General features: G+C 38.4%; 3 protein-coding genes across 9 annotated transcripts; 2 read left to right on the top strand and 1 right to left on the bottom strand.

The window, feature by feature from the left end:
* The first annotated feature begins 770 nt into the window (after positions 1 to 770).
* LOC125196841 (probable serine/threonine-protein kinase At1g54610) lies at positions 771 to 6,095 on the top strand. Of its 3 annotated transcripts, none has more exons than XM_048095498.1 (9): positions 771 to 1,074; positions 1,190 to 1,787; positions 3,124 to 3,408; positions 3,524 to 3,841; positions 4,115 to 4,342; positions 4,674 to 4,774; positions 4,886 to 4,997; positions 5,095 to 5,547; positions 5,683 to 6,095. In XM_048095498.1, the coding sequence occupies exons 2-9, from the start codon at positions 1,371 to 1,373 to the stop codon at positions 5,887 to 5,889; spliced, it is 2,121 nt and encodes a 706-aa protein (XP_047951455.1). In that variant the 5' UTR covers positions 771 to 1,074; positions 1,190 to 1,370; the 3' UTR covers positions 5,890 to 6,095. The 3 variants fall into 3 exon arrangements, with proteins under 3 accessions (XP_047951455.1, XP_047951456.1, XP_047951454.1); XM_048095499.1 differs by having other exon boundaries at positions 771 to 1,787; positions 3,124 to 3,203; positions 3,327 to 3,408; XM_048095497.1 differs by having other exon boundaries at positions 771 to 1,787.
* A 4,499-nt stretch (positions 6,096 to 10,594) lies between these two features.
* Positions 10,595 to 15,943, top strand: LOC125196204 (protein SPA1-RELATED 4-like). Of its 3 annotated transcripts, XM_048094621.1 has the most exons (7): positions 10,613 to 11,965; positions 12,079 to 12,236; positions 12,679 to 13,642; positions 13,730 to 13,876; positions 14,009 to 14,320; positions 14,754 to 14,813; positions 15,522 to 15,943. In XM_048094621.1, the coding sequence occupies exons 1-7, from the start codon at positions 11,114 to 11,116 to the stop codon at positions 15,708 to 15,710; spliced, it is 2,682 nt and encodes an 893-aa protein (XP_047950578.1). In that variant the 5' UTR covers positions 10,613 to 11,113; the 3' UTR covers positions 15,711 to 15,943. The 3 variants fall into 3 exon arrangements, with proteins under 3 accessions (XP_047950580.1, XP_047950579.1, XP_047950578.1); XM_048094622.1 differs by lacking the exon at positions 14,754 to 14,813 and having other exon boundaries at positions 10,604 to 11,965; XM_048094623.1 differs by lacking the exons at positions 14,754 to 14,813; positions 15,522 to 15,943 and having other exon boundaries at positions 10,595 to 11,965; positions 13,730 to 13,922; positions 14,009 to 14,156.
* A 162-nt stretch (positions 15,944 to 16,105) lies between these two features.
* Positions 16,106 to 20,290, bottom strand: LOC125196205 (beta-glucuronosyltransferase GlcAT14B-like). Of its 3 annotated transcripts, none has more exons than XM_048094624.1 (5): positions 19,996 to 20,290; positions 18,177 to 18,974; positions 17,990 to 18,065; positions 17,784 to 17,899; positions 16,106 to 16,881 (listed from the first exon to the last, which is right to left on the bottom strand). In XM_048094624.1, exons 2-5 carry the CDS (start codon positions 18,736 to 18,738, stop codon positions 16,382 to 16,384), a joined length of 1,254 nt encoding a protein of 417 aa, XP_047950581.1. In that variant the 5' UTR covers positions 18,739 to 18,974; positions 19,996 to 20,290; the 3' UTR covers positions 16,106 to 16,381. The 3 variants fall into 3 exon arrangements, with proteins under 3 accessions (XP_047950581.1, XP_047950583.1, XP_047950582.1); XM_048094626.1 differs by having other exon boundaries at positions 18,177 to 18,971; XM_048094625.1 differs by having other exon boundaries at positions 20,015 to 20,146.
* Positions 20,291 to 20,493: the final 203 nt, after the last annotated feature.

Genomic DNA, 20,493 nt, shown 5'->3' with positions numbered 1-20,493 from the left:
TCTCTTGTCGATGAATATTATGCGCCTCTATGTCTCACTCCAGTTGCTCTTCCATTGTGACTCGATTTGATTTGGTGCCTGAGGATGTATATTACTTTTGGAGTTGTGGGGGTTCACCCTCTTGAAGTGAACTCGAAGCATACAAGTCGTGCGATCAATTATACCTTTGGGACATACATCATTGTATCTATCAACTACTACCTTTTGTCAAAAAGTTCAATCAACAACTTACCACTGAAAATATTGGCATGTACAAGATGACCTATGTTCGTGAAATCGATACGTGTCTGTGTGGCCTAAAGACAACATTATTTTCTCAAAGACATGAGACACCATGAAAGGACATTGAGCGAATTTTCGGTGTACTCCAAACACATTAGATGATTATGATATGTTCGATGCGTGTGTAGTATCAAGCATCCATTTTCGACATCATGTATACATTTATTACCCTACCTAATCTATGAATATGATAATTGAGGAAGAAGCAGAAATTGCAACCGGATGGACAGATGAAGATGAAGCCAGAACTAGCTCTAGCTCGAGAGTCACCTACGATATTTACAAAGAACAAACTCCTACTACTAAATTTTAACAATAATTCATCGAAAATTTGCCTCGCTCCAATGATTTGGAATATGCAATTTCTTTTATAAAAATTCAAAATTAGTTAGTTTACACTATTGATTAATGTTAGTATTATTTTAATTTGGGAAAATTATTTAAACTGAAAAAAGAAATAGGTGGAGAGTGGACCTGATCCAGACGCGGTGAAGTAGCACTTGGTTGGAGGGAGAGAGGTGTGAAGTAATAATGGCGAATGAATATAACGGAAGAGCACACCGTTGTGTGGGTGTGAGGTAAGGAAGCTCAATTAAAAAATCTGCTCAACCGTTAGAAATCAAATCCGCCATAAATCTGCTGCATTTACACTTTCCCTAGAAATTACTAACACAATTATTCAAGGATTATAACCCTCTGTTATCCCTCTCTCCGCCCGTGCCCTAGATCCACCCATTTCTACCCATTAAATCGCTCGACCTACTTCAGCTCGCGGGCCATTGTTGATTTCAGGTACAATTCGCCTTCGGTTTCCTCCCAAATCTCGAATTTGTTTGAGTAAAATGCATTCTTGAGATTTATCGTGTGGAAAGTTAATTTCTTGGGGATTTCTGGGTGTTCTGTTGAGGAATTGCGGTGGCGGGTTTGTCGGCTGAGTTGAATCTCGGGTTGAAATTAGTTTTCTTGGGGGAATGCCTGATTCTTTTGAGCAATGGAAGAGGAGGAGGTTTTGAGAAAGTGAAAAGGGGTATGAAGAAATAAAGAAATCTGGGTTTTTTGGGGGTGAATTGCGGTGTTAGAGGCGTATAATGGGTTGTGTTTGTGGTAAGCCTTATGCTCTTGATAATAACAAGGATAGCCCTGAGGAGAGGTTGTCGAGTAAAGCAACGTCAGATCTGCGGGCCTCGAGGTCTGTTTCGTCGAGGAGGGAGGAGAGTTACTCAGTGAAGGATCGGTTGGATAATGGTGGCAATGAGGAAAGGGTCACATTGATAGATAAACAAATCAATGGCTCAGCTAGATTGCAGGGGGAGCGTTTTGAGAGGAAGAGGGAGAAAGCCGAGTATGCTTCGGCTGGGCCACATCCGAGGGCGGGCTTAGTGCCTAGAGCAACTGAAGGGGAACAGGTCGCAGCTGGATGGCCACCTTGGCTGGCAGCGGTGGCCGGTGAGGCTATTAAAGGATGGGTGCCGAGGAGGGCAGATTCATTTGAAAAGCTGGATAAGGTATGGTTTTCATCGTTCCTTCATTGGCATTGTTTCAGTGGTAGTGGATAGTGCTATTGTGTGCTTTTAGAGTGTTTTTTTATCCATATGGTGTCTTTGGGATGTCATTACTTTTGCCTCTGCCTAGCAAGCTTGCCACAGATTTTGTCACAAATAATATGAGATGCTAAATTCACGGAAACTCGAATGAAGGCCTATGAAATGATTAACTGCAGTCCAGTGGTGAATGTCCCCTTGTATGGTTAATGCCATCGAATTTTTGCCAATAGATTAGACATTGCTCTGATTCCATGCTATACCAGTCTTAAATAAATCTCAAAATTTCAGATTACTACTAACTATATAAATTTTTGTAGATTTTCTCTAGGGTTATTTGCAATGTTATGATGGTAGCAAGAGCAACACACTCAAACTCACGTGCAACTTACCTTTACGACCTCCAGCACCTTTATTTTCTTGACACGTTATTAATTGCTCCGATGCTCGTTAATTAAAGAGAACATGGCCTCTGTGTCGGTTTCAGAGAAGAAATAACCCAATATCATTCTTTCTCCTAATTACCTGTTACCCTACCCCCTGCCACTAATTTTGCTTGGTGTTTTGTGTGTATATATGTTAACTTTTACCTATGTATTGGCAATTCAACTATATCTTTATAAATACTCTTATGTTGGTGCTCCTGCTTCACCTTTTTTCGCTGAACTCTCATTGTTTGACTAGTGTGGATTATGTGTACTTCAGACATTAGGTTTTCTTCTTTAGGCAACCAGGCATAACAATTTTTGTGAACACCAATGTCATAAAGAATACGGAAACTCTAACTTATGTGATCAACAGGTTAAGAAAAATCAAATGGATACGTAGTGTTTTTTTTCATGAGTTTCAAAAATGTAGTTCCCATTTAAGATTGCATGCCTTGCATCACATTTTTTGAACAATCAGTCATGGTTTGATTTTAGTTCCATCATGATAACAAATGAACAAGTTGGCTAAATTATCACTTAATGTCCATGATGGCAAACTTTTACGTGCAATTGCCAATTCATAGTACAAGTTTTCTTACAAGTGATGGTTTTTCTTAGTTGCGCATCACGTGAACTTTTGAATTCACTATCACTCATCGCAATGAAAATATAGGTGATTATTTAGCTAATCAATTAGTTGAAGTAGGATATCTGCAGTTCACAGACCTTAAGACATTCGTCCTAATTCCTTATCCAGGTGTTTTTTTCATAAAAAGTTTAATGTGCTTTGATACAGTTTGTTTGTATGCTAATATATTTCCATCAATATCATAAGTTTGGTAATCCTTATTCTTTGTGCTTTCGTTTTCTAGATCGGTCAGGGTACTTACAGTAATGTTTACCGCGCCCGAGATCTTGATGAAGGGAAAATTGTTGCTTTGAAGAAAGTAAGGTTTGATAACCTGGAGCCTGAAAGTGTTCGTTTTATGGCAAGGGAAATTCTTATTTTGCGTAGGCTCAACCATCCAAATGTAATCAAATTGGAAGGTCTAGTTACATCACGAATGTCTTGCAGCTTGTACCTCGTTTTTGAGTATATGGAGCATGATTTGGCTGGACTTGCATCTCACCCTGGCCTTAAGTTTACTGAACCTCAGGTAGCTAAAATAGTTATGTACCTGTCAGTTTGATTCAATTGTCGCACCTGATTTTAAGCTGGGATTCCAGATTAAATGAATGATGCAAGTATTTTTTTTCTCCCATCTACTTCAGGTTAAATGCTACATGAAACAACTTCTACGTGGGCTCGATCACTGTCATAATTGTGGCGTGCTTCATCGAGACATAAAAGGTTCCAACCTGTTAATCGACAATAGGGGCATTCTCAAGATTGCCGACTTTGGCCTGGCTAGTTTGTATGATCCTCATCATAGTCAACCACTGACCAGCCGTGTTGTAACCCTGTGGTATCGGCCACCTGAACTTCTGCTTGGTGCAACTTATTACGGTACTGCCGTCGATTTATGGAGCACGGGTTGCATACTTGCAGAATTATATGCCGGCAAGCCTATAATGCCTGGAAGAACCGAGGTTTCCTATTATTTACTTCTCTTAAAAAGGGTTTCAAAGCATTGTCATCAAATTTCCCCCCTATCAGTGATAGCTCTCTGCTCGAGACTTTTGATTTGTCTTTACATGTCTTTCATGTAATTATCACCTTCTTGTTTCTTATATGTTTACTTGCTGAATGTGTTCTGAATTGAAAAGTGAAACAATTAGCAGAGCGATCTCTTCGTCTTCCCTTCCAAATAACTTCAAGAATATGATATATGAATTTAAATATGAAATCTTGGTTTTCTGTAGGTTGAGCAGTTGCATAAAATATTCAAACTTTGTGGATCACCCTCGGAGGAGTATTGGAGGAAATCAAAGTTGCCTCATGCAACAATTTTCAAGCCCCAGCAGCCTTACAAGCGCCGGGTTGTTGAAACATTTAAAGATTTTCCAGCACCAGCATTAGCACTTATGGAGATTTTGTTATCCATAGATCCTGCAGATCGCGGATCCGCATCATCTGCTTTGAAGAGTGAGGTATAGACATTCTCAACATACGTGTCTTTTGTTTTTCTTCAGATCGTGGTTTTTCATATCTATCGATTGAAAGGCTTCTGTACCTGGTTCGTACTTGCTTTCTACTTGTGATTTTGATCTTATTCCACTCCATATATGAGAAGATTAGTGTTTATTTCTTGCTTGATGAGCAGGCAGAGCATTTAAGAAGCCCTCTCTACTATTGTTATTTAAGACTGAAATATACTTCTCCCCACAACCTTGCATAATATGAGAGGGTTTCTCTTACGTTCTACTCTCAAGATTTACCAGAAATTGAGGAATTTTATATTTTTGCTAACCTTTCTCACAGTTCTTTACAGCGAGGCCTCATCCTTGTGATCCCTCGAGTTTGCCTAAGTATCCTCCCAGCAAAGAGTTCGACGCTAAAGTACGAGAGGAAGAAGCAAGGAGGTCAACTTTTAACCCAGCATATATCACGTGCAAATCTTGCATAAATCAGTAGCTTATTTTTCAGTACTACTGCTGTTTGCCTAAACGTACCTCGATGGGTGAAATTTGCAGAATGGCAGCTGGTAGCAAAGGTCAACGATACGACATTGAAAGAAGAGGATCGAGAGAATCTCGTGCAGTTCCAGCTCCTGAAGCCAATGCAGAGTTGATCTCCTCTATGCAGGTAACTGTTTTCTTAGCATGTAAAGGAATTTCGCACTCTGATGATGCTTGGAAGAGTTGCAATGATTAGAATTCTAACTGCTGGTGTGGGGTTGCAGAAACGACACGGTCAGCCCAACTCCAAGAGCAGGAGTGAGATGTTCAGTTCTCATCCCGAAGAAGTGGCTTCGGGTTTTCCTATCGATCCACCAAGACCATCACAATCCATTGAGGAAGATAAAAACGATCCCCAGGGAAATGTCCACAAGAGGGCGTCCCATTCTGGGCCTTTGGTAAACCGGGCTGCCTGGACGAAGGCTGGAGAGAATATTGAAGACGCTCCAAGGAATCTCGGCGTGGCCGACCTATCAGCCATGTCGGGCTTGGTAGCTGCTAGGAGGAGCATGCTGTCTGAAGAGCACAGAGATAGATCTTACTCTCACCAGGAAGCACCAAAGCTCATCGCCCGGTTTCCAGGTTCGTTTAAAGAGGGTTCACATTCGATGGCGAGGCAGGACCTAAAGAACAATGGCCAGCATGAAGATGATAAAGCAAGCAACAGCTCTGTTTCTGTAAGTAAAAGTGCAGCAATGTCTATTTCTATTTTATGCATTATGGTATAATTAAGATAAGAATTTATTTGTATCTAAAAATTGTTCAATATTTATATTTATTGACATTGATAACTTTGACATGGTAAATTTCAGCTGGGTAAAGGGCCAAGGGGGAACAAGATCCACTACTCGGGGCCGCTGCTTGTCCCATCGGGCAAAGTGGAGCAGGTGTTGAAGGATCACGATCGTCAAATCCAGGAGGCCGTGAGACGTGCACGCCTGGACAAGGAGAGGATGCGGAAAATGCAGGGGGAAGGGAACCAGCTATCGATGAACACACTATTCGTTTCAGGGCGATAACCGGTTCGTTGATGATTAGCGTGTTGTTGTTTTCTTTTCTTGTTGCATAGGGGCTTCTAGAGTTAGGTTGCGGAGGGCAACGCGTAGTAGAGTTTAACATGAATTCTCAGTGGTATCGATCTGTATTTTTTATCAGGAAATGCAATTCCTCTGACTATTGAGGCATCAATTTGAATACATATATATAAATTCTGTTTCTGTGTAAATTCTTCTTCACTATACGCTTTAAAATGATACCATTATTAATAATTTGTGCAAGTTGGTCTCCATAGTTTGTTTTGTGTTAATTTGGAATTTTTCTCCTTCATCCAATTAATTATCCACGTTATCTGACAAACTTATAGTTTAGGCTTGTTTTATGGGTGATTAGAGAGTGCTTTGGATGGTTTAAGATGTTAAATACAAGTTTTTCACCACATATATACTAATTAGGTGAGTTAATGGGTTTGTCGTAGTTTTGTGATGAGAACAGGTTGAAACGAGCCGAAGCTGAAATTCGAGGAGTTCTCCAGAAGAAAAACCCGACCGGGTGTTTCCCATTTCTCGAAAAACCCGGTCGGGTGTTATGAAGAAGCCTTGCGGACTCCAGAAGGAAAACCCGACCGGGTGTTTTCCATTTCTCGGAAAACCCGGTCGGGTGTTTTGCATAAAACGGGCTTCGGGAAGAAAACCCGGTCGAGTGTTTTGTCACTTACAAATCACCCGACCGGGTGTTTTGCATACGTGATCACTTTATCCTGATTCTCACTCCGAGTATAAAAGGGTTCTCCCTCATTTTCGAACCCTAACTTCCCCCACTGCAAATTGAGAGAAAAATCGAGAGATCCAAGAGGATTGAAGCAAGGAGGCTTCCATCTTCAAGAGATTGAAGAAGAAAGATTCTTCCAACATCAAGTCCACCTTAGGGATTTCTATTATCTTTTCTTACTATGTTTTCCTTTGATGTTTTTGTATTTTCCTTTGTCTTAGCTTCCACTATGAGTGGCTAAGTCTTTATTAGGGATATTGGTGAAGTTTGTATGGAATCCATGGGTTAAACCTTGATTTATGCTTATCTATCTTTTTTGTGGTGGTTTTGTTGGTTATTGTGCTTTTTCATTGTCTAATTGATTAGCTACCAATTGGATATGTTTTGTTCTAATTATTGTCATTGAGAGATGCTTGATTAGATTGTTAAATAACCAACAACTCCATGTGTTGTATGTGCTCGAGAGAGGCATAGCTAGAGAGAGGGCTTGGGTCCGTAGGTTTTAGGAGTCGGTTTCGAAGTGTACGGAGGAGACTCCGTTATTAGAGGCCGATCAACGCGTTAGGTGCACCCGAGAGGGGGTCTAACCAATTAACCTGACCTTCCTAACCACACATAAGACCATTTAGATTAGCATGATCCCTAGGTGAACACCCGTGATCCATACCAACGGATCAATATCCCTACCTTCCCAATTTGAGTGAAATCTACCCTTTATTTGCTTTATTTTCCTAATTTGCTATTTGTTTACTTGTTCTTTGATCTTAGTTAAGAAAAACCAAAAACCCCTTCTATTAGTCTAGATAGTGTTCAAAGTACTTAAGCCGGCATTTAGTCTTCGAGGATCGATAATTTCAACTTGTCATGTGCTACATACCCCATACACTTGTGGGTGACATATTTATTGCAAATTTAGCATGAGTCATTATCCCAATAATTTGCTTATACTATATTGGTCCATAAAACTATGAATATTGTCCTAAATTTGCTATTTTTCAATTTTTTTTTTGAAATTGATCTAAAATATAATAAAATTTATATTTCGTGTATAATTTCACATAGATTTAAAATATCATATGTATGTTTCACATCTGTTCACATAGAATAAGTTTTTGTCAAAAATCTTATTTGATTTTTTATTGGTTGGGAACACAGAATTTAAACTTTTTGATATTTTAGATAAATTTTAGAATTAGTCGTAAGAAATAACATAACCATGCCAAAATTGATTGTTTTAGGACCAATATCTCCAATAGATAAAATGTTCAAAGATGATCAATTTATCATCCTTCAGTGCAGAAGCAGAGTATACAATAAGTCTGAGTTGATTTGATAAGTTATATTCGAGAGAAGGGTCCTATTAGGTTCCTAATTACCTATGTTATATGTCAATACGAAAGACATTTTTATATTAACTAAATTTAGTTCACATGCAAATTTCTTCCCGACTAGAAGTACTCTTTCCATTTAGTATTAATAATTTAATATAATCATACTTCTCTGTTCAAGTAAATGAGTCGTATTCTTTTTTCAGGTTATCCCGTAATTGAGTCATTTCTTTTTTTTAGTTAAAAATTTTATCATCTTTCATATTTTACACTCTCTCACTTTATTCTTTCTTTTACTTTACTCTCTCTCCACTTTAATATTTAGCACATTAATATCTTAAATACCGTGCCAAAAAAAAAATACCCCAAAAAAATATTATATTTTCTAGAATTTTATTTTTGATGAAAAATAATCTCGTCTATTTATTCTTTTCATTTCTTTTACTTTAATCTCCTTCCTATTTTAGTTTCCCTCTATTTTGTACATTAAAAATCTATTCATATTTGTTAATATCTATGTCGAAATGACGTGCTTTTATTATCTTAAAACAGAGAGTAATAAATTCAGATTAGTTTGTGATAACGGACTGAAACCTCCATCGCAACGTTTGCCAAGTGAAAAGTTAAAAGGGAATCTCTAAGCGGTGGGCAATCACTTCTAAAATTGCATGATCGCCACACACAATTTTATAATGCTCGTTTACTTAAAAAAACGTTATTATAAATACTCCCTCCGCTTTACCAGTCCCATTAACTTTTATGCCCTCTTTTTGTAAAAATAATAAAAAATAGTTAAAGAGGAGAAATGGTAAATTAAAAGAGAGAATAATATAGAGAAGACTCTATATTACTCTATATTATTCTCTCTTTTAATTTACCATTTCTCCTCTTTAACTATTTTTTTATCATTTTTACAAAAAGAGGGCATAAAAGTTAATGGGACTACTAAAGCGGGACAGAGGGAGTATTATTATATTTCAGAAATTTCTGTGGTAGTGACGGTGGTTTTTCGAGATTAGGTGAAGTAAACGAGACTCTTATTAAAAAAAAAATGAAACGACATTATTAGTTACTCCCGCCGTCTACAAAAAATAGAGTACATTTATTTTTGTCCGTCCATAAAATATAGAGCACATACATGCAGGGGCATAACGCAGTTGGCAACGGAGGGGCAGATCTTGCTGCAATGAGCCGGGTTCGAATCTCTCTGCTGTCGTGTAGTTGCTTCCATTTCTCAGGCACAAGTGTGAGGCCTTGGGAGATGGGCTTCTGGCAGTCAGTGGGTCGGGCTACTGCGTATCCTGATTTAACCCCCTCACACGATGTCGGACCGGAGCGTGGGGGCCGCCAAGGCGACGGAATCGCCTTTTTTGCTGCAAAAAAAAAATAGAGCACATTCATTTATGGAAAAATTTCAACAAATAATAACTCTACACATCATTCCACTAACAGTACTTGTCACTTACTTTTCTCATTCTCTCTTATTTTTTTCTTCTCTCTCTTACTTTACCAATTCTATATTAAAACCCGTGCTATACACCAATTGCCCTATTTGTTTGGACAGAAGGAGTATTACATTGTATCACACTAAACTATTTTTATAAGACTGGACATAAAAAGAAAGAGTCCTTATTTTTATCGAATTATAGCGTAAGTACATTCCAATTCAAGCATCAATATATTGTGTGTTATAGTAGTTTGGTTACTAATGCAATAGTAACTGAATTTTACTTGTTCAGTCCAAGAAGAAGAAACTTGTAGAGTTCTACTACCTTTAACTCGAAAAAGTTGCAGAACTTTACGTCAAAAAAAAAAAAACAAACTTAAATACTACTCCCTTGAGTGTTAAAATTAAAAAAAAAACCTATTATTTCTTAATGTTTGAATATTTAACATAGTTTTTATAAGAAATGATAACAATTTTATTTTATAAGATACACTTTAGGTCTTAATAGCATCGACAGCGAGTGTAGTTTGTGACCACTACACTTACACTAGATAATTAAAATACAACAAAATATTACAAAGTAGTAATAATTTTATAGGTAATGTCAAGTTAAGTGGATAGATAGAGTTTATATTTATCACATTTAGTTAGAATAAAATAGGTAATATTATTAACTTTTTTTTTCCACACTATAAAAGTTTCCAGCGTTGTTTAATTCTAATTTGTGGTTTTAAAAGAATTGGAAAATTTATCCAACAAAAAATCATGCCGATTCTAGAATCTTAGTACGCCGTAATTGGATTTCAAGTTCAAATTCTACAAATGGAAATAATTATTTAAATAAAAAACAATTGTGATAGATCAGAAAGGGCAAGAACGAATTTTTTTAATAGGTTAAGATGAAGTTAAAAGTTGAAACGATTCCGCATTAGGTAGAGTGAGAATATTTTAATATAGATGGTTAGGGATTTCTGTGTCCGACATTGGTATTTGAGAGTGAAATCTTGATTTTTCGGAATAAAAAAATGCAGCCCGAATAAAAAGAAATGATATTTTAATCCCATTCATGTTTACACAAGCTCTTGTTTCGAAAAGGACAAATCTTTGAGGTTGAAGACGAGGATGAGACACGTCGCCAGTTTTACATGACTGGAAGTGGGAGTTGTGGATAATAATTCCCTTTTTAGGGTTTGTTAATAAATTATCTCAGAAATCAGCTTTAAAATGACATTTAATGCTATTTACGATGTGAATTTGTAGTCGTCACAGTTGAGGATCTGTGACATCTTGTTTTTTGTTTTTGTGAGGCTGTGGTGTTTTTAATCAAGGAAAAAAAGCATACTTTCTTGTTGGGATGTGAGTAAAAAAAAAGTATCAGTTTGTGTGGTTCGTGTTGTTTTGTATTGCTCGGGCTAGACTCTCTCTCATCCCCCTCTCCTCTCCTCTACCGCTCAAAATCTCTGATACTGCTTCTTGCCGCTCTCTTAACTCAAATTTCTCTCTCTAGGTATATGTTACTGTGATTGTATGTATGGTTTTTGTGGGCGATCTGAATCTTTCCAAACCCACCGCTGGAGTTTCAAAATGATCAATTTTGAGAGGTTTTTATGCTAATTCTTTTGTAGGGATGATGTTTTCTTGATTCCGAATGGCAAAAGAAATTGTTGAAATATTGTGGATCAAGTCATTGTGGAGTTGTTTATGTTTGTGTTTGTGTTTGTGTTTGTATCATGGGATTCATGTAAGCATACTAATAGTGAGAGGTGGATAGTTATGGAGGGCTCATCCGAGTCTGGTTGGGAGAGGTCTGATAGTTCTAGGGGTTTAAATTCTTCATTCTTGGCCAGAAATTCAAGAATTTTGAGGGGAGGTGCTGTCAGATTTTCAGGAGATAATAGTAGCCATGATTCTGTCAGGAAAGGGAGGCCTTGGGCTCATGTCACTAGCCATGGGGGTCTCCTACCTGGGTCTGAGGGCGGGGCAGTTGCGTGCAACGATGTGAGTTTGAGAAAGTGGTTGGATAACCCGGAAAGGGCTGTGGATGCCCTTGAGTGCCTGCATATATTCTCTCAGATTGTTGATGTTGTGAACTTGGCTCATTCTCAAGGAATTGTACTTCACAATGTTAGGCCTTCGTGTTTTGTTATGTCCTCGTACAGCCGGGTGTCGTTCATTGAGTCTGCCTCTTGCTCGGACTCTGGCTCGGATTCCCCCGAGTATGGATCAAACAGCCAAATGGCTGAGTTCAAGGGTTCGCCCTCGGTTCTGCCTCCTGAGTCGCAGCACTCTAGGAGCCAGTATGCTCGTCTTGCTAGGAATCCGGCCTCACAGATTAACTCCGAGAGCAGCTGTTTGCAGTCAAGTTCAGGTCAGGCTGTGCATGGTTCGGATGGGGCTGCCAATGAGCGAACAGTGGGGGATAAGAAGCAGTCTTTCCCAATGAAGCAGATACTGCTCATGGAGTCCAATTGGTACACCACACCAGAACAGGTTTCTGGTGATCCAACTTCGAGTGCTTCAGATATATATCAGCTTGGTGTCTTACTATTTGAGGTCAGTTGGAGTTTTCTTCCACGAATGTAGTGTGAGTTAGAATTAGCTTGTGTGTTCAGTTAAATGCAGTTTTCAAGAAGCTTACTGATATGTATATGTACATATATGAGCAGTTGTTTTGCACTTTTGATTCCCTGGAAGAGAAAAGCTCGACTATGGCAAGCCTGAGACACCGTGTCCTCCCTCCACAGCTGCTTCTTAAGTGGCCTAAAGAAGCTTCGTTTTGCTTGTGGTTGCTGCATCCGGAGCCAAGTAGTCGGCCTAAAATGAGGTGTGTGTTTGTAAATATCATGTGTATTGATTGCTGAAGTCTCAGATAATATAGCATTTCTGCTCAGTTGTCTGTTGTTGTGTCGTGTTGAACTCTCTCTCTTGTATGCACCGTGAAATTCGTGAATTTGTCATGTCACTTTTAAACTGCTGGAAAATTATTCTTTGTGAAATATGAGAAAGCTCTCACGTCAAACTTTGTAAATAGTGATGTGCAATTCACACCCAATGACCACTACCTTCGCCACAGTAGAATGGAATGCAGGTGGATGAGTATTTACTGCCATGATAATTTTCATTCAATTCCTACCAATTAACTATGTTCGTGCTTGCTAATATCTTCTCTGTGTTGTGTGCGCTTTCATTCACCTCATTAATGGCCTTGTTCAGCTCTTGTTCCTAATTCTTTACCAAGTCTTATTTTTCTTTCATGATGTGCACAGCGAACTGTTGCAAAGTGAGTTCTTGAGCGAGCCTAGGAATGAGATACAAGAACGTGAAGCTGCCATAGACCTTCGAGAAATGATAGAGGAGCAGGAGCTATTGCTGGAATTTCTCTTGATACTGCAACAGATGAAGCAAGAAGCAGCTGATAACTTGAATGAAACAATATCACTTATATCCTCCGACATAGAAGAAGTCACGAAGCTGCATACTTCTCTCAGGATGAAAGGTGGACTGAGCATAGATTTTGGTAAGGGTTCAGGGTCGGGTCCCAATTTAATGAGCAATGCAGATGATGATGATTCTGGTAGCTCAGGATCAAGAAAGAGAATCAGGCAGGGCCTTGATACGAGTGCCCCCGATGAATCAGAAGAGCATGCTGATATACCTCAGAAACCAGAGACTCATGGAAGCGGAAGCTTTCTCTCCAAAAGTTCTCGGCTGATGAAGAATTTCCGGAAATTGGAATCAGCTTACTTTCTAACCAGACGCAGATCTCTTAAAATACCGTCTCGGTCATTGGCAAGACATTCTCAAGTTAGTAGTGATGGTAGAGGGGGGTCTAATGTAGCAACTGAAAGAAGTTCCATCAGTAACCCATCGTCAAGAGATCGAAACATTGAGCAAAAGCCAAATGGATGGATAAATACATTCCTAGAAGGATTGTGTAAATATCTTTCATTTAGCAAGCTAAAAGTTAAGGCAGATTTAAAGCAAGGAGATCTCTTAAATTCATCAAATCTGGTATGCTCCCTTAGTTTTGACCGTGATGGGGAGTTTTTCGCAAGTGCTGGTGTAAATAAGAAAATCAAAGTTTTTGAGTACAATTCAATCTTGAACGAAGATCGTGATATTCATTATCCAGTTGTTGAAATGGCAAGTAGATCGAAGCTTAGCAGCATATGTTGGAATAGCTACATTAAAGGCCAGATTGCTTCAAGTAACTTTGAAGGTGTGGTACAGGTAAACTGACATCTCTAAGCCCAAAATATGCGTATACATATGCTCTCATTATCCGATCATCACTGCTTTGCTTGGTATATTTTACAGGTATGGGATGTCACCAGGAGTCAGACTTTCATGGAAATGAGAGAACATGAACGGCGGGTGTGGTCTGTTGATTTCTCAGTGGCAGATCCAACAATGCTGGCCAGCGGTAGCGACGATGGTTCTGTTAAGCTCTGGAACATCAATCAGGCAATTCTACTTTTGCACTTGGTGGATGTCAGCTTTGAAACTAAACGTACTAAAGCACCTAGTTGTCGTTGCCTGTGGATTTGATTCTGGATGTGTAATAAGTTGTTTTTCTTACATGGGCTGCTACTGCAGGGAGTAAGTGTTGATACCATTAAGACGAAGGCCAACGTCTGCTGTGTTCAATTCCCCACAGATTCCGGTCGTACTCTTGCATTTGGTTCGGCAGATCATAAGATATACTACTATGATCTTCGCACCTCCAAAATGCCTCTATGTACTCTTGTTGGGCACAAAAAGACAGTGAGCTATGTGAAGTTCATTGATTCAACAACTCTTGTGTCGGCCTCCACAGATAACACTCTAAAGCTGTGGGATCTGTCGATGTGTACGTCAAGAGTTCTTGATTGTCCCTTGCAGTCATTCACAGGCCATCTGAATGTAAAGGTATCTTCCATCTTTCATATTTGGTGTTGTTGTGGCATCTTGATATATTCCCCTTCTTTCAGTGTGGCCACCAATTTCAACTTCCATTTGAGTTCATATCTACTTCATGTTTTGCATGACTTGTTTCAATAGTAGGTCGGATCTTCTGCCTCAGTTTTCACCTTCGCGATTTCAGTTATCGGATGTTGTCCCGAAAGCCATTAAAAATTCCATCCTGATGATAACCTCAAACTTAAAAACATATTTCCTTATTCAGTCCACTATCTCTCTTAAAACTAAGAAGAAAGCTTATGGTAGTGATGCTTAACCTCTCTTTAGAGTTGAGCTATTGATTTTTAGTTGCTTTCTTTATCTCCATTTTCCCCCCATGAAACGTCCAAATGTACAAACACGTGTAAACATAAAATACTGATTTTGTATAATTTCATTGCAGAATTTCGTTGGCTTGTCTGTAGCAGACGGTTATATTGCAACTGGCTCAGAAACAAACGAGGTTTCTATTTTTACCACATAAGTATTTGCTAATCTTGTGCAGTATTCCCCGTATTTATATGTAATATATCCGTTGGAATTTTTGCTTCGTGACACTTTAAGTTGTTTTAGAGCTCAAACTATATTGCCTCTGTTGCACATCTTGATAGTATTTCTGATGGCTGTTTCTTGAATTTGATGCCCCCGAGCGTAACTTAAAGGGGGACGTTAAGAAGATAATGCCTCCAGCTTATCCTAGTCTAAGCTGGTGACTATAGACTAGAAAGTAGGCATAACTCCCGGCCTACCATTGAAGTCCAATTTTTCGGTCGTGATCAATGATCAATCTCTTCGTCATCCAGTAATATCAAAATAAGTACGATATAGAAAAGGAGCTGAGAACCTTAACTTGCTGATTTTCAAAACGTAGCCACTAAATATAAGCACTCTTTCACCTCGCCTTGAATAAAGTTATTCTGGTAGCTTTTTGAGTGATTTATTCTTTGTAATATCTACAGACATCAATTGTGAAAATTAAAATTGGATGGCTATGCTGATGATGTTAATTTCCACTATCTATTCATCATAACATATGTCTTTATCTATTCATTCTTGAAGTCCTTGAGGTTTTCTTGATGCAATACTGGTAAAAATGTTGATAAGAGCCTCCGAGATTCGACCAGTACAAAGTCTTCATCTATTTTGTCTGATTGCTGTGCTTGTTGCATAGGTTTTTGTCTACCACAAGGCCCTCCCGATGCCTGCATTGTCGTTCAAATTCAACAGCACGGATCCACTCTCAGGCGATGAAGTGGATGACACGGCACAGTTCATCTCATCCGTGTGTTGGCGTGGCCAGTCCTCCACCTTAGTAGCTGCAAACTCCATGGGAAACATTAAGCTATTGGAGATGGCTTGATTTCCTTAGTTGCAAAATAGTCCAAGTAGAATATTCGTTGGGTCAAACAAATTTTTTGCCTTAGTTTTGTAGTGATACATATATATTAATATATACATATACGCTGACTTGACAATGCGATTCATGTTTTGGAAAAGTATATTGTAGATAAAGAGGTGAAGTGAAGAAAGGTGTGTACAAAGGGGTTATTATTGTTGATATATTTTTATGGAGTACATTTTTCGACCCTTTTATTTAAACTCTTGATTCTTCATCTTCCAAACTACTCATGTATTTCTATTGCAGCTCTATATTTGGCAATATATGGTGAAATCTTACGTTATCTTTTCTTTCTTACTTGTTCAGCAGTTATAAAGGGAAAAATAACAGAGAGAACACATTGCATTTCCAGGGAATAAAAAAAACAATACAAAAATAAATTTTAAAAATAAACTTGCCGAGAGCGGCAACCAGTGAGTATGAATTATGACTTTATAACAGTATATATGTGGAAAAAGGGACCTAAAATTACATGGCCGAAAGAAGCAATTCTCTTTTTGTATATATGCACTAAATCTAGTTCATTATTGGTGCTTGTGGAAATGCCTAATGATTTACGACATGTAAACTCTTGCCTCTCGTCGATTTCTCCCGCCTTCTTCCCCACTTCGTGTAGCAATGGAAGAGGTAATCTAGAAACATTGAGCTTTGGTAAAATTTTCTGAAAATACTATATTACCGATGAGGCGTTGCAGCCTTTGAGCACCGGGACTCGGCCTAAGCTTGTTCCGGTTCCCCACCCTCGAGCAACGAGGTTTGCCTCCACACCAGCCACCGGGCGTGAAGCCTCCCTTTTTCCTCCCGAGTAAATGAATGTCAATCTGGTCCAACACCGGATCGTCCATTCTGAACTTACGTGCAAATGGAGCATAGCTTGCAATCATCTGTGCTGTGTCATTGACAGATAGCGTGTGAGGATGCTGTTGTGGAGGGTTGTCCCAGGATATATAGTGCATGTCGTGGTTGACAACAGTTGGCACAAACTGTGGAGTATTGCAGATGACGGTTTGGAAATAGCCTTCCGGAGAGGAAACAAAGTTTGAGTAGTACATCAATAGGGTTCTTGGGAGATTATCCCAGCCCCATATGCAGTACTCCACAAACGCACGTGATAAGATCATCCAAGCTGAGCCTGAAAATTGATTGCTAATCATTAATGATATCATCTCTAATTTAGTGGGAAATCTTTTCAAGCTAGGAAAATCTAATTCTTTTCAAGTATATACATGAGATTTAGAAATTCTGGGAGGTTTTGGGGGAGCCCCCTCTTTAAATCACAAGCCCTGCTTAATACCAATAACCTTCTCCAAACCAAAGAGAGTATTAGAATAAAAACTTCATATGAAGCATAAGAGCATAAAATATTATACTCCCTCCGTCCAATAAAAATAGAGACTTTTTTCCACGAGACTTTTTCCACTTTGGTCCGTCCCATAAAAAATAGTCCACTTCTATTTTTGGTAACTTCTCTCTCTAATTAGGTGGGCCCCATTGTTCACTAACCTATTCCATTAATTTTTTCTTTCTATTTCTCTCTTCCTTTACCAATTATGCATTAAAATCCGTACCAACCCAAATGTCTATATTTTTATGGGATGGGGGGAGTATTATGTGCATGCACAGAAAGCATTCAGACAAAATAAAAACAAAAAAGATTTGATTTTCTTTCAGCAACCAAAAACAGTAGCAGGGTGGAAATAGTTGCAAATTCAGACATCAATAACTTTTAACAGATAGGCTGGAAACAAGCAAATTGACAAGATGTTCTGCGGCTGCTTACATGTTTAGCCTATCATATTTGCTGCTACAAGAGAATGTCCCTCAAGAAGTCAGTTAGGTGATAGTTATGCAAAACTAATTTTAGGAAGAGTAGACAGTTAAATTATTTCCTACAATATGTTACTAGTATTTCACAACAATCAGAATGGACCCAAAAAAGACACAGTGTCAAGAAAGCCAATGAAGATGAGGAGGACAAAGGACCACTGAGCACCATTAAATTTGAGTTGATAGAATGATGATGAATAAACTAACCAGTAAACAATTTGAATGCTGTTGGTAAATTTCTTTTGGGTCCAACAGCAAATATGTCAGATTTGGTTGTCTGATAAAGTCCAGGATCTATAATCAATGGCATTGCCCTTTGAGTACTGTAAGAAAACCAGATAAGAAGGATTAGACTTAAGCAGTCTTTTTTGACCAATAAAAGATAAGCCCAAATAAGTGCCAATAGAACTTACGCTTTCCAGCCTAAGTCGCTTGTGTGTTCTACAAAATTGAGATCTCTTTTCAAATCAGCGAATGTATCAAGAAGATCTGCAAGAGGGAATCATCATGTGCATGAATATCTACTGTCCAGGTATGAGAACTCCCAAATTCACAAATGCCTAGAAATGAAACGGGGAATAAAACAAAAGATAAACTCACCATCCTGAGTCACCAAAGGATAATCTGAAGCACTAAGGTTTATAAACCAATCCCAATCTTTATATCTCTTTAGAAGAATGGCACATGCGTGAAGAGTATTTGCGACCATCGTGGGACCCCTATAAGTGACCATATTTGATCTGTTATTTACAATAACATTCCCAACCTTCGTAAAAAGTGTGTGGTTTGCCACGCGAGATGTGAGTTCCCATCTCTCCTCTAAGGGCGACTCAAGATCCAAATGAACAATGTAATAGTTCCATGGATGATACAAAGCATGAAGAGTCCTCCAAAGTTTGTCTACATCACCTTTTGATCCAGAAATCAAATAAGCAAATTTGGGTAGAGGAGGAGGAGCAAGAGGCGGAGCTTGATTCATTTTTGACTCAACAAAGCTAGAGCCATTGGTGAGACGAGAAGGGAATCTTGAAAAGATAGAATTGATGGTGTGCAATGAGGACACAAGGCCCATATTAAAGGAGGTTGCCAGGAGGAAAACACATACTAATGAACTTATAACAAGAGGGAACACCCACTTCTTCTCCAAACTTAAGTACCCCATTGCAAAAACTTATGATCATGAAATCCAGTGAGAAATTCTCATCACCCTTGGTTGGTTGTCTATAATCTGATGGATTCAACTATTTGCACACCAGAGGATTAAATAATAATGTGCGGATAGCTGATTCCTTTTGTATTGTGCAGAGAAGGTTCAATGAAGGACCAACATCTACTTTCACTGAAATCCACTGAAGGTGCTTCAAAGTTTATGAGAAAAGCTGTTGAATTTGAAACCTCCTTTACCAGAAAGAATAACAAATCAGTACGTTTGAATCATTAATTTGATACTGTTCACCATAAAAATCAAAAGAGGACTGAATAAACAACTAATCACTAAACTAGCACATTACAAAAAAAAATATACTCCCTCCGTCCCATATGAAACATTTGGTTTCCGGCACAGGATTTTATGCAGTGGTATTTTATGAGTTAATAAAGAGAGAGTAAAGTAAGAGAGGGGGAAAAATAGAGAGAATGATATTTCCATTTTAGGAAACGTTTCATTTTTAGTGGGACAGTCCAAAAAGGAAAACGTTGCATTTCTAATAGGACAGAGGGAGTACTAGATACTACTCCCTCCGTCCCATTAAATATGCAACATTTGATTTTCAGCACGAGATTTTGTTTTGTGAGTTAATGAAGAGAGATGAAAAAGTAGAGAGAGTATTGTTTCCATTTTTAGAAACGTTTCATTTTTAATGGGACAAACTAAAAAGGAAAACGTTTCATTTCTAATGGGATAGAGGGAGTACATTTCTATTCCTTCTCGCATAATTTCTAAATTAGAGGAGTGTTGGCATTAATATAGTTATCCACACACAAAGAACTAAGAAAAGCGAGTAAACAAATAATACAGCATATCTATGTACTTGCGGATTTCGAAGGTAACCCCAAATTTGAAGTAAAAGAGTAGTACATCATCTCCAAAATCACAGGAACTAATCAAACAACAAAGTAGTAAATTGAAAACAACCTAAAATCCAATAACAGACGAACTAAATAAAAACAAGTTATTAAATTTACACAAAATTATATGACCAAATAAAACAATGGAGCACCAGATCACTAAAACTCAAACCAAAATCCCAATCATCCGAAGCATAAAAGGCAATTACCGCAACAATTGCATGGAGCTGAAATGATTTTAGGTCAAAAACACAGATTCCACAGAAATGAAACAAAAAAAATTTCAAATCGCGAATACACAATACAGAAATCCACGCACAAATTCATAATAGCGATAACATGCGTGCCTTACCAAGGAGAGAATCGCGGACCTGTTTTTTTGTATTGCGATGGCGGAGATCGTGTCCGCCTTGGCAAAGCCGCTGCCCAGGAGAGAGAATCGTAGGCAGAGCGATGTATATAAACGCATATATGAGAAAAAAAGGAGCTGATTCAGTGATAAAGCAGCACCAAAATGCAGAAGTCTGGTGAGTTTTCAATTGCGATGGTGAAAATAATCTCAAATTTTCAAAATTGTGATGAGTGTGTGTATTCTGTTGCCGCTTTGTAGGGGCAAAGAATGGAAGTGAAATTCGAGAGAGGCGAGTAAATAAATTACTAAAAAGGAAATAAATAACATAATAAATATACGTAACTGTATTAGATTGGGGAAATGACAATAATAATGGCGGATTATGCATTAAACCGGCCGCGCCTTTCTATCAATGGTTTCTTTAATTTATGATTATCGCCTAACTACGCGCCTACGTGGCGAGCTGTGTAATAATCACCCAACTTATATCTTTATTTA

The sequence above is a fragment of the Salvia hispanica genome, chromosome 6 (genome assembly GCF_023119035.1).
Source record: "Salvia hispanica cultivar TCC Black 2014 chromosome 6, UniMelb_Shisp_WGS_1.0, whole genome shotgun sequence".
Classification (NCBI taxonomy): domain Eukaryota; kingdom Viridiplantae; phylum Streptophyta; class Magnoliopsida; order Lamiales; family Lamiaceae; genus Salvia; species Salvia hispanica.
The sequence above is the reverse complement of the archived record's forward strand: the minus strand, read 5'-3'. Positions and strand labels throughout refer to the sequence as shown.